The sequence below is a fragment of the Pseudonaja textilis genome, chromosome Z, assembly GCF_049901715.1.
Source record: "Pseudonaja textilis isolate UNSWEBS1 chromosome Z, rPseTex1.2, whole genome shotgun sequence".
NCBI lineage: Eukaryota > Metazoa > Chordata > Lepidosauria > Squamata > Elapidae > Pseudonaja > Pseudonaja textilis.
The window spans coordinates 35,246,514-35,259,867 of NC_142008.1; the positions used below are offsets into that span (position 1 = coordinate 35,246,514).

The 13,354-nt window shown below is 36.4% G+C and overlaps 2 protein-coding genes across 2 annotated transcripts in view; one reads left to right on the plus strand and one right to left on the minus strand.

Moving 5' to 3' along the window:
- Positions 1-13,354, plus strand: part of HDAC9 (histone deacetylase 9) — a 455,657-nt gene that overhangs the window by 418,029 nt on the left and 24,274 nt on the right. Inside the window, exon 27 of the mRNA XM_087917383.1 lies at positions 9,307-9,454. Within this exon, the coding sequence (XP_087773509.1) occupies positions 9,307-9,454 (148 nt within the window). The remainder of the gene's footprint in view (positions 1-9,306; positions 9,455-13,354) is intronic.
- The window catches only part of TWIST1 (twist family bHLH transcription factor 1), a 100,747-nt gene continuing 91,222 nt past the window's right edge, over positions 3,830-13,354 (minus strand). Inside the window, exon 5 of the transcript XR_015740272.1 lies at positions 3,830-3,915. The gene's annotated coding sequence lies outside the window, so the exon portion shown is untranslated. The remainder of the gene's footprint in view (positions 3,916-13,354) is intronic.

The following is a 13,354-nucleotide window of genomic DNA, read 5'->3' on the forward strand; positions in this document are numbered from 1 at the left end:
GTTGTACTTGTACAATGACAATAAATTCCAATTCTAATATGTTTAAAATTCTAAATATAGCTGTTTTTGTAAGATGAATGTTGTACAGATAAATAATTCTAATGTTTTCAGTCATTTTGACAACTCTTCTATTTTTGCTCTTGTTGCTCTATTAGCTATGGTGTTAAATGTTAAAGATTTACACCATACACTCTGTATTTTATTGTTAAATCCCAATGTTTTTCACTTCTTTTTGAGCTACGCTGTTATGCCTTGCTATTAGCACGTTCATAAGTTAAACTTGTAGTAATCAACTATTGTATGGAGTGTTATATCCTAGATGTTGATCTATATAAATTCAGAAATCTAAAAAAAAATACATGATCATTCTAAAACTTTTTTCAATATTGCAGTCACGCTAATAATCTATGAACTCAGATCCATATTTTTATATAAATCCCATTGTACCTTTTTTTGCCAGAGTTTATATCTTCTCTTATAATTTTTCCAGATAATTTTGATACAGTTTGTGAAGGGTTTCATCTTTCTCTTTACATAACCTATATTTGCTAGTGTTTTTAATGGTTTGAATTTTCATTTTTATTCAGTTGTTCTAAGTGCTTGTTCTTGAGCTGCAAATATTTGCCCTGCTGTTTCCTTCTTGATGGATCCAATATGGAACTATTATCAAATTTTGCCACTGTCCATATTTTCCTCAGGTTTTTTTCAGATATTAACCTAAATTGCAGATGCTTATCTTTCCAATTTCTCATTTACTGGTATAACTGGGGAAAAGGTCATTGTTATTTATATGTGTTATTTAAGGTTTATAATAATTATGTATAATACAATAATATACTAATATTACAATTTTAATGTAAATAATCTCTTAGAAAATAAAGATAGGTGGATCAGGATTCCTGATGTGTTGTTCAGAAGAGTGGTGATAACCTTTATATGGAGTTACAGACCCATCTTTGAATTACCGTATTTTTCGGAGTATAAGATGCTCTCTCCCCCCCCACCAAAGTGGGTGGAAATGTCTATGCATCTCATACAGCAAATGTTGCCAAAGTCCGCCAACCCACTGGCCCTCACCCTTCTGCTTCTGCTCCCAGCAATTTGCCTCCTTTAGCACAGCCTGATTAGCACAAGCAGCTGATTGTCGGTTGGATAAACCTCCCAACGATCAGCTGTTTCAGGCTGCAGGGATTGCCATCACCTATTACCGCCTCCATGCACCCCATTTTTGGCCTCTGCATTCCATTTTTGGCCTCCACGTGCCCCATTTTCCACCTGTTCTGATCCCCCATCTGGAATGGGCCAAAAATGGGGCTCACAGAGGCCAAAAAATGGGGCATGTGGAGGTGGAAAACGGGACACGCAGAGGCGGCAATAAGCAATGGTGATCCCTGAAGCCTGAAACAGTTGATCATCAGGAGGCTGATACAACCGACAATCAGCTGCTTGTGCCAAACAGGCTATGCTGAAGCTGACCAAGCTGTTTGCTGCAAGGAGACAAATTGCTGAGAGGCAGAGGCATATTTGTTTTCTTGTTTTCCTTCCCAAAAGCTAGATGTCTCTTATACTTCAGAGTGTCTTATACTCCAAAAAATATGGTATGTCAAGAATATACTATCTTTTTGGATCAAGGGCTACCACTAGAGGAATTTAAATTATTTAAAATAAACAGTCCAAATAAAAGAAAAGGTGGAGTTGCACTATATATAAGAAATAATTATATCTCCACAGAATTAGAGGACAATGATGATAAAAACTGTGTTTTTGAATGAATTTGTGGCAATATAAATGGGGGAAATGACATTGCCATAGGTGTATGCAAAAGCCCATCCAAACAGAGGAAATAGATGAACTTTTTACTAGTCAGTTACTAAGATATGTAGTAAGCACATCACAAGAGTAATGCAGGACTTTAACTACCCTGACATCAACTGAGAGATCAACGCAAATGGAAGATCAAACCAGGTTCCTGACAAACCTAGTAGACAACTTTGTCTCTCAAAAAGTAGAGAAGGTAACTAGGGGATCAGCCATATTGGACTTAATTCTCACTAATAGAGATGAAATGATAGAAAGTGTTGAAACCATAGGAACCTTCGAATATTGGAATTCAACATTATGCAAGCACAAGCAATAGAACAAAGTCAAACTAGAGTCCTGGACTTTAAGAGAGCTAATTTCAATAAACTTAGAGAAAGCTTGGAAAGGACTCCATGATTGAGAATCGTCAAGGCGAAAACTTGGGAAACTTTAAAAACAGAGATTTATAAAAGCACAGTCTAGCACAGGGGTATCAAACTCAAAGTCCATGGGCCAGATCTGGTCTTCTAGGTACTTAAATCTGGCCCACGGGACCACTCTGGAAACAGAGAATGACCAGCCCCAGTCCCTCTGCAAGTGAAAATGGAGCTTGGGAGGCCTGTGCACAGCCCCCTGGGCCCCATTTTGGCTGTGATGGCTTCCTGCAGCCCTCTGCCATCGTCAGCAGAGGTCACCCCAGGCCCCTTTTTCAGTGATGGCTTCCTGCAGCCCTCTGCCAACTAAAGCACATGGCCCTCCAACCTCCATTTTCACTGGCAGAGGGCTGCACAAGGCCATTGCAGCCGGCCATGCCCCCTCCACCCCCTTGAGGTCAAACACAACCCTGATGTGGCCCTCAATGAAATCAAGTTTGATACCTCTGGTCTAGCCCAATATCAATGAAGAAGAAAAATAACAGCTCTCAAAAGAAATCAGAATGGCTACATAAAGAACTGTATGATAAATTGAAAGACAAAAGGAACAATATAAAAAGTGGAAGGATGGGCACATAACTAAGGCAGAATATCAGCTATTTACCTGAGCATGCATAGATGAAGTGAGGAAAGCTACAGCTCAATATGAACTAAGGCTTGAGACAAAAGTCAAAAATAACAACAATAAAAAAAGCTTCTTTCAACATGTAAAAAAACAAGAAAAAAAATCAAAGAAATGATTGGTCCATTAGTGGAAGAAACTGGCAAAGGGGTGAACAGGGAGAAAGCAGAACTGCTTAGCCTTAACTCATTTTTTGCTTGCATCTTTATACAAAAGGGAAAAACAGCCCAACCTATTAAAAGCAGTACCGTAAAAAACAGATTAGGAATACAAATTCAAATAGGTAAGAAAATGGTAAGTAGTACCTGTCTTTCCTTGACAAGTTCAACTCACTGAACCAGATGTATTACACTCCAAAGTTCTGAAGGAACTGGCAGCTGTGATTTCAGAACCATTGAACGATATCTTTCAAAGATCCTGGAGCACCAGGGAACTACCAGAGGACTGGAAAAGAGCTGATGTACTGTTGAGGTAATTCCCCGTTAGGAGAATGAGTGCATACAGGGAGACCTATTTGAGAATAGTGTTGGAATAATGCACACAGAGCACACAGATACACCGTACAGTAAATGTGGGTTTTTACTTCCTGAAACATTAAGCAAAGTCCAAACAAGCAATCCAAAGTCATTCACAAGTTAACTCAGTCAGTTTTCAATCCAGGGATAATCCAAATATCAAAGTCCAGTGTGAAAAAACAGTTCAGTAACAGACTTACATTAAATCCAGTAATATCAGTCAATTAGAAGAAATGGAGCAACGGCAATACTTTCCAACAGAAGGAAACAGATAGAGTCACACTCTCTTCTGAGATTAAGACTAAACAACCCAGGTTTCTGGTTCCATCTTATGGCCGTTTGAGAAACCACACCCAATTACATGCTCTTGCATTCCCTTAAAGATATAGTACTAAAATGTTTATCCTGGTTTATATATTTCTAACCCAAATACCTGTTAGGTGACTTATATTCCTAACATGTACTTCTGATCTTCAAAAAGTGGGTGGGGAATTACATCCAAGAACTTCAGACCTATCAGCCTGACCTCATACCTGGGAAGATTCTAGAAAAGATAAGCAATGAATCACTGAACACCTAGAGGCAAACAAAGTCATAATCAAAAGCCAAGATGGGTTTGTCAAAAACAGATTGTGTCAGACAAATCTTGTTGCAGTTTTCGACCAAGTGACAAAATTAGTGTACCAGAAGAATGCTGGAAATTTTTAAGAAGAGATTGGACAACTATTTGTATGAAGTGGTATAGGGTTTCCTGCCTGGGCTAGAAGGCCTCCAAGACCTTCCAACTCTGTTATTCTATTCTAGGCATTGTCAAAGCTGGATGTGAATAATTCCTGAATTATATTAATATCTTGATCAATATCTTCTCCTTTTATGGATGGTATGTGTCTTCAATCTTGAGTCCTCTACCAGAGATCTGGGAGTTTGAGGCTACTGCGCAGGACCTTGGTGGTTCCTAGTCCTGCACTCCTCTGGACAGAAAGTTCTGATGTCATTCCTGGGATCTCTTGGAGCCACTCTCCCAGCTTAGGAGTCACAGCCCCAAGTTCTTACTGGAACCACTTTATTTTATTTTCCATATCCTGACCAATTTCTCCTTCAGGTCCTTGTACTTCTTTATATTCTCATACTTTCTTCTTGATTCTCATACTCTTTCTTCCTGATTTGCTACCACTACATTTATCACCATGGCTGTCTTTTGGTCTTTGTCTGTTATCATAATGTCTGGTAGGTTGGCTAGTACCTGCCTGTCTGTCAGGATCTGGAAGTCTAATTGAATCTTAATTTCCTTATTCTTCAATCTTCTATGAGATGTTCATCTGGACTTAGGAAGGTCTAGCCCATATTTCATGCAAATGTTCTTGTACACAAGGCAAGCTGCCACTATATATTGAACTGTCTCTATATAGTGTCTATATAACAGTTCTATATTGAACTGTCTTTGAGTCATATCTAGTGTGTATTGAACTGCACTTTGGGTCCTGTCTAGTGTGGTAGACCCACTTTTATGGAGCTGCTGCTTAGTGTCTGTTTTTGTGCTGCTAGAATCAGTGCCCTAGTACTGTCTTGTAGACTAGCTCATTCCAGTCACTAATAGGATTTCCCAATGTCTACCATCCTAGCATCTGTTAATGGTACATCCCATGCAAAGTCTTGTAAGCTTCAGAAAGGTGTTTTCTTTTTGAATAAAGTTTATGTAAACACTCTTTCGAAGCTGTTTGTTGGCCTCTTCTACTACTAAAACACAGTAAAGCCTTTGCATTGCTTCACATTAAGGTGTTTCAAACCTTTGTCTGATAGTACCAATAACCAGAAGGGTTTTTTGCAACTGATCATGAAAGATTCTTTCAGAACTAAACTTCCCAAACAAGATTTCTGTATAACACAAAGGCAATCTTACCACTTCAGCAAGAAAACTTCATCCTACCAAGCAAAACACAGCCGTTTTGCAAAGCCAAAGGCAGAGAAATAAGAAAAAAAATCTTATTTCCACAACTGACAGGGAAATATTTGGGATAGTTTACATTTTTTTTAACAAAAAAGAACTGAACACAATTTTGTGAGTGTTACAATACATTTTCATTCTGTCTGCTTAGAAAAATGATCAAAGCAAACATGAGGACATTGAGTGTTGTGCTGATTTCATTGAAAGGAATAGGAAAAGTAAAAGTGTCCCTACTTTGGCCAATTGTTATTAGCACATTTGTGAGATTTTGAGTCAGATGAAATTTGAAGGATGCAGTTATAGAAGGCCAAAATTCTAGCTGTGGACTATTATTTGAAATTTTAATGCCCTTACAGAAGCTCAGAAATGAACCATGGAATATCATTTAATTTATAGCAAAGTAGAATATTATTCCGATGGTAATATATTTAGATTGCTTACCCATATGCTTGTTCTTGAAACACCCACTCAGCCACTTTGTGAACACTGAAATCCATAAATAAATGGGATTGAATACTTTGTTCCCTGCAAATGGTGACTGTGGCTTAATGGTCTGTGAGAACATTGTGGAATATCTCTATAACTTGGTTTGTTTGCTTTATTGTAGTTTCTAAGTAGTTCGATAATAATGTTATTTTTGTATTTTTACATGCTATTTTTCCAGATCTAACAATTATGCTGCCTTAAACATAGGAGGACATGGGGAATGTCAAGCATTTTACAAGTTGGAAAAAAGCCAATTTTCTGATGCTTTTAGTGCATTTTCATACATTACTCAGAAGCAAGTCCTATTGAGTTCAGATGGGACTTAGTCTAAGTTAAGTGGGTATAGGGTTGCAGCTGGGAATCTTAATTTTGTAATGTATTTCAGACTTTATCCCCATAAAATCCTCCATTATATATAGATCCTAGTAACAACTTAAGGAGTTCTGGTAATTTCTTTCAAAGGAACTGTCTCCATATCATGTTGCATAAGTTGATCAAGCTAGTTTTTTTTTTACCTTCTCCTTTGCCATTTTACTGTTTTTAATAAGAACAGAACAGAATATCAGAATTGGAAGGGACCTTATAGGTCATCTAGTCCAACCCCCACCAAACCACTCTGGCTCAGTGGTGGTCGGTGACTGAAACACATAAGGGAATATCTCTCGCACCACCTTGAATCTGGAAGCAGTTCCACAGGTGGAAGGCCAGGGGTGGGATTCTACCAGTTCACACTTATTCACTAGAACCGGTTGTTAACATTCTAAGCAGTTCAGAGAACCGGTTGTTAGAAGAAATTATTGGCCTAATCCTGTAAGGAAGGCAGGAAGGAAGAATTCTGGTGTTGCTTACAGAAGCTGCCTCTCCGTTAACCCTTATTACATTCTTGGCAGGACTAGACTTCCTGTCTCAAGAACATCTCTGGAGGTTTTTTTTCCTCCTTTGCTGGTACTTTGCTTGTGTGGAGTGACCATTCAAAGTTACAATGGCACTGAAAAAAGTGACTTATGACCATTTTTCACACTTACAACTGTTGCAGCATCCCCACAGTCACAAGAGGCCAGACGAGGAGATGCCTGCCTTGATGTGAGTGATGTTGAGTTGGCCACGCCTAGCCAGTCACATGACTACCAAGCCACACCCACCAACTAAGCCATGTCCACAGAACCGGTTGTTAAAAAATCTGAATCCTACCACTTTGGAAGGCGTAGACATTTTGTTGAGGTACCAAATAGATGGATGAAAGAAACTCTGCCTCTTGATTTAAACTGTGCTGCAGCAAAAAGCAAGTTGCTTCCAATTTAGTTCCGAGTCATTGTATTTATAGCTGGATTTTAATATAGTTTAATAAAAATAACTCACATTTTCCTTGCTGGAAACCTAGCACAGACTTCTCATTTACCTTTGCTTGAAGTCTCCTAGCAAAGTATTGGCTGGTAGAATGGTAGAGGACGCAACTCCAGCACTACATATACTATAACTAATGAGATTCATTAACTATTTTTGGTTTGGTAAAAGAAGCCAAAAGAGTTTTCCCACCCAACTTCCCAAGGATCATACCAAGGTTTGATACGATACAACCATACCAGTTTAAGTGATGCAAGACAGTTTTAAAGGTAACCTTATTTAGAGACATACGACCGTGTAGCAGAAAAAAAATCAGCCCATGGCAGCTATACTGAAAATTTTGAATTTATACTAACATGATCAATAAAAACAGTTCACTATCATAGATGCTTTTCATATATGTTTACAGCAATTTTTGGAATTTAATTGAACCAATTAAATCTGAAAAGTTTGAATTAATGCACATTTTCATTTCAGTTTTAGATTTTTCTAATTTATCTCTTTCTGTTAAGTAGAATTTTCAAAACCTTAAGCTGTATTCAATGTACTAGTCTTCAAAGTGATACAAGATCCTTCATTAATCATATGCAGATTGCAAGTTCTAGCCGCTAGAGATCTGAAAAAGTTTAAAGTCATTACTCCAATGATTCTGAAAACTGTTTTGAATATTCTATGAAAAAGCTGTCTTCTCCATAAAGTTTATTCTAAGTTCCCAGGAATATTCTTAAACTTATCTGTAGCAGATCTTTGGAAGAAATACAAACCTAGCCAGACTATACTCCAAACTCCCAATTAGAAAGGAGTAAGTCAGATTTCATTAAATTGGTTCTTCCTTCAATGTTCTGTGAACCTAACTCCCAAAATTGTTCTATGGAATTGTTGAGGTGTCAATTCTAGCTCATCTGGAGTACACACCAGGGAAATTTTATCAGAAAAATAGGTGTGTGCTATTCATAATATTATTCATAATTCAAAATATTTTTGTCTATCTGGTTTGTTTCTTTAAAAAAAGTTATATCAGCAGGAATTTAAAAACTCTTTTTAAAAAAACCCAAAGATTATGTTATTTTCATTATTATTTTATCCTGAATTTTTAACAGATATTTAGTCATCTCAAGGCACACCTAGTGCTCCTATTTTCCCTATAACAGCAACTTTATGAGGTGGGGTTGGTCTGAAAGACTTAAGACTGATCTAAAGCCAATCAGCCAGCGTTCATGCGTAAGGGATACCTAGAATTCACACTTTCCTGGTTTCTATCCACTGTTTCTTTCCTGGTTTCTATCTACTATTACTTGGTTTGTACCAAACTGGTTTATGAATCAGTATTTCATTTCCTATCTCTTTTGAATGCTTCCTTATAATATATGGCCCTATATCAAAGAGAGATAGATTGGTGTAATAGTTAAGGCATCAAATTAGAAATTGGGAGGCCACAAATTAATCCTGCCTTAGGCACAAAGCCAGCAGGGTGATCTTGGGCTAGTTCCTATCTCTCAACCCTAGGAAGGGATGCACTTCTGAAATCTAGCCAAGAAAACCTCAGGGACTTATCAAGGTGGTCATTAGGAATCAACAGATTCGAAGACATCAAAAAAAGGGAAAAGTCTCATGTATATAATCATGTCAAATAAATTATTGTTTTAGTACATCTCCTAATGTGTATAGATGAAATAACGTCCAGAACTAACGAACCTGATTTTTCTGATAGAAAAATATATTACTATTAGAAAGATCAGTTCTGGTCTTTCCAGTTTCTGCTCCTGTCATAGTCATTTCTGTATTGCTCTTTATCTTCATCCAGCCCATTTCTTCCAGTTCTAAGAAATGCCAGATCTTTAAAATATTGATATTGTAGTAAATACTCATTCTACAGAAATAAAAACCTTAGTAGTTTCTTCTCAGATACTCAGAGTTCATTAAACTCTGTGCTGATCTTTTCAGTTTATTACTTTCTCAGAAGGCTGTGACGTAGACCTTGGAAAGAGAGAGAACTTTCCAACTTGGCACTGAGGGCCATAACTTCATAGCAGTCATTTGGAATCCCAGTTATTCATATTCATATACTTAGAAGCTCTCTGTGTTGGACTTAAGCATCTACTTGGGCTTATACCACCGTGCTAGTGAAATTTCCCATAAATTATGGTGTGTTTTCTTTAGGGAAGTACTGGAAGTCTGTGAAGCCTTACATCGTGCCAGTTAGCTGTAAGCTGGCTGAAACCCAAGAGAGAGAGGAGACAGAGGCAGTCTCAGCCATGGCCTTACTTTCAGTGGATGTTGAGCAGTCTTTTCTACCAGGACATGGCAGGTAAGTCCAACATCTTAGACACTGAAAGTGTCAAATAAATTAGTGGCATGACTGAGAAAATACATCAAAAGCTCTATTTTCTTTCTCTTTTAATTTTTAAAGCCCAGGCTATTTTGTGTAACTAATCAGTGGAATGGCTTGCCTCCAGAATTTGTGGATGCTGGTTTTTAAGAAGAAATGGACAACTATTTGTCTCAAGTGTTACAGGGTTTCCTGCTTGAGCAGGGGGTTGGACTAGAAGACCTCCAAGATCCCTTCCAATGCTGTTATTCCATTAAACTTTTTTTAAACTGGAAATGCAGAGAAAAATACTACATGGGTTTGGAATTCTTATTTCAGGTGCTTAGGAATTGGCTCATCTTTACGACTGGCGCAATGTCCCACAATCATGTGACCACAATTTGTGACATTTTTGTAAGTTTCAAGCAAAACCACCCATTCATAAGAATGTGTTTACAGTTATGAATGCAGCATTGGCTTAATGCAGATTTGCTTTATAATCATGGTGATTAAGTTAATGACTGTCACAAAAACTATTAGGAAATCAGATTCAATCATGTGGGTGCCTCTACTTATGACTGGAAATACCAAAGAAAGTAGGAAATGTAGTTCCAGTTGCAATCATAAATTAAGTACTGTCTGTAGTTTATTTCTTTATCTGTAGTTTATTACCACACGTGCAACGTTGTTGTTGTTTATTACCATGTCCAAGGTTTTTTTTGAAAGGATTGAAGATCCTAAGAAAAGGACAATTACTATGTTACTCTTCTTCTTCTTCCCTTCCTCCCCTCCTGCCTCTCCCTCCTCCTCTTCCTAGCGAATTCCTGCAAGTGCAGGGTCTGCCTTTCGGGTCATTGAACACCACTTTGCACGTTCAGCTGTGTCTTCAGGGCACAGGCCCGTGGTTTACATATCTATGTTACTGATACTATGTTCCTAAGGTTAAACAAAGCATGTCCCCTTTAAAGCTTTCAAAAACAGCCGCTAAGAGAAGAATCATACATTATTTTTTTAAAACGAAATCTTTGCTGCACCTGGAATGTAACATTAATGTCCACTAATGTTGTAATAAGTGGGTCAAAAGTTCACCAAGTAATATCTTTAGTATCAGAAGCACTGAGCAAAACAAAGCTTCATGAAAAAAGATGAACAACTCATTCCCAGGGCTAATGTGCTAAATGATATTCCCAAATCCCAGTCCAATTGGATTTCATGTTAGGTCATTATTATTCTCACTATACCCTTTATGGCATAATCATACAATCATGCAAACTTTCAAACCCTTCCTTCTCCACTCTTTATACATTTTCCCATAGATTCCTTCTATGTTTCTAGACCTCATAAACATTAAATATTCATTGAGAAAACAATACTCAAGCAGCAATTTTCTTAAGTTAATGAAGATTAATAAGAAAGTCTACTCAAGGCATGCTTATTGTATAGGGTCCTAACATGGAAACTAGGAAACTCAGTTATAGAAATGAATTTGAAATGAAATATTGGGTTTCACAGAGATTCTCCCAATGCTTTTGGGGAAATAAAAGCAGGCAAAGAGTGTTTGAATCTTCATTCAGAACCTTACAAATTCAGTTTATCAGTTTCAAGTAAAGGAATTTTCAAGAACTTACAAGAAGTAAAGCCAGTGTGACTGAAGCATATGATGAAATAATCCTGCTGAATCTTTGCATGTATTGTTTTTGTTAATAGCTATATGAAAAGACATCTGGGAAACCCAATGTGTGCTTCCTAGAATTTCATGATGAAATAAAGATGAAATATAAATACATAATTATATGTAGTTGAGTGCTGTTCAACCAAAAAGGGCCACAGAGGAGCTTGCAAAAATCAATATGACAATTTATGTCCTCAGAGTTGCACACAATAATTACATTAGCATCATTTCATTTTAATTTAGAGATAATGTATTATGATTTTCTTATGTATACATATTTCTTAGCAAATTTTAGAAGACCCTTAAGAGTCTCCCCTTAGTTTTTTTTAAAAAAATTTAATTTTAAAATAAAGTTTATTAAAGAATCATACATTTAAAACATTTAAAAAACAAACAAACATATAAATGGATATATATACATATATACATTTTGCAGCAAAAAGTTGAGCAATGGTTACACATTTTTTAACAATGATGTGATCTGCCTTGTTACAATAGCCTCTTCGTTCTTTCAATGCCTTAGTTTCACAAAATGCTTTATGATAAAATGCACGTCTTCAATAACTTTATAGCTTATCCAGTTGTCAAATATTTCCTTTTCTTTAACCATTCATACCACAATTCCATGTTTTATAGTAATCACTATCTTGGTTATTTTTTAGTAGTTTAGTTAGGCTATCCACTTCTGCGCACTCGTGAATTTTTTTGATGACCATCTCCTCTGAAGGGGTGGAAGACAATTTCCAAATTTGTGCATAGCTTATTCTAGCTGCTATTATAATGTGTAGAATTAAATATTTGTACTTTTTTCCCATTTTTCAATCTATCATACCCAGCAAGAAAGTTTTGGGTTCAAGTTTTACTTCTTGTTTAGTTATATTTAAAATCCAATTTTTGACATTTTTCCAAAACTTTTGCGCAAATGGACAGGTCTACCACATATGAAAATATGTTCCCTGGATGCAGTTACACTTCCAACAGTTTGGGGGAAGGTTCGGGAACATCTTAGCTAGTCTCGTGGGTGGCAAGTACCAACGATACCCCATTTTATAGAGGTTCTCTTTATACGAGGCTGACATAGTTAATTTGTAGTTTGTTTCCAAAATATTTTCCCACTTGTTTAATTCAATACTGTGGCCCACATTTTTTGCCCAAATTATCATACACTCTTTGATTGTTTCTTCTTTTAGTTTATAATCCAATAGATATTTATATATTTTACTAATCATCTTCCTTTCCTCTCCTTGCCAAATTTTATCTAATTCTTGGTAGGTCATGTTAAAACTAAATTGTTCTTTATCTTTTGTGTAGTGCAATTGTATCTGCGCATAGGGCCACCATGCTATCTCTTTTCCTAAAATTTGTATTTGATTCCTAGCCTTTAACTCTCCATTTTGATGTAATAAATCTTTATATCTTACAATATTGTCAAAATCTACGACATTGTGGATAACAACAGTGGGACCTTGCAATAATGTAGTTTTTTAATCTTTTCCCAAATATTTAATAGCACATTCCTTATATAATGCCTTTGATAGTGGTCTTTACTCTTTCCATCCCACATAAATGCGTGCCATCCAAGTTGGAGATCAAAACCCTCTAGTGTTAAAATCCTTTTGTTTATCAAATTAACCCAGTCTTTAAGCCAAGTTGCTATCGCAGCATGGTAATATATTTCAAAATCTGGAAGACTAAAGCCTCCTTTCTTTCTATCATCTTGCAATAATTTATATATTACTCTGGGTTTTTTTCCCTTGCCATATAAATTTGGATATATGTTTTTTTAGTTCTTCAAAAAAGCTTTTTTCCAACTTGATTGGCACCGTCTGAAATAGAAGCAAGAATTTTGGCAGAACATTCATTTTTACTAATGCAATATGGCCCAATAAAGATATTTGTAGTTTACCCCAATTATCTAAGTCTTTAAAGATTAGAATTGTTAATTTATCATAATTATCTTTTTTAATTGATGAGCACCTAGCTGTCAGCCATATCCCCAAATATTTTACTTTATTTACCACCTGTATCTCTAATTTTTTGTTAGTTTTTTTGTTCATTTGTACAGTTTTTTGTTATCACTTTTGTTTTTTCTTTATTAATTTTTAACCCTGCAACCTTTCCATATTGTTCTATTTCTTTCATCAAAATAGGTGTCATTTCCAGGGGCTCTTCCACTATAAAGGCCATATTGTCAGCAAATGCTTGAAGTTTGTACTCCTCTTTTTTAA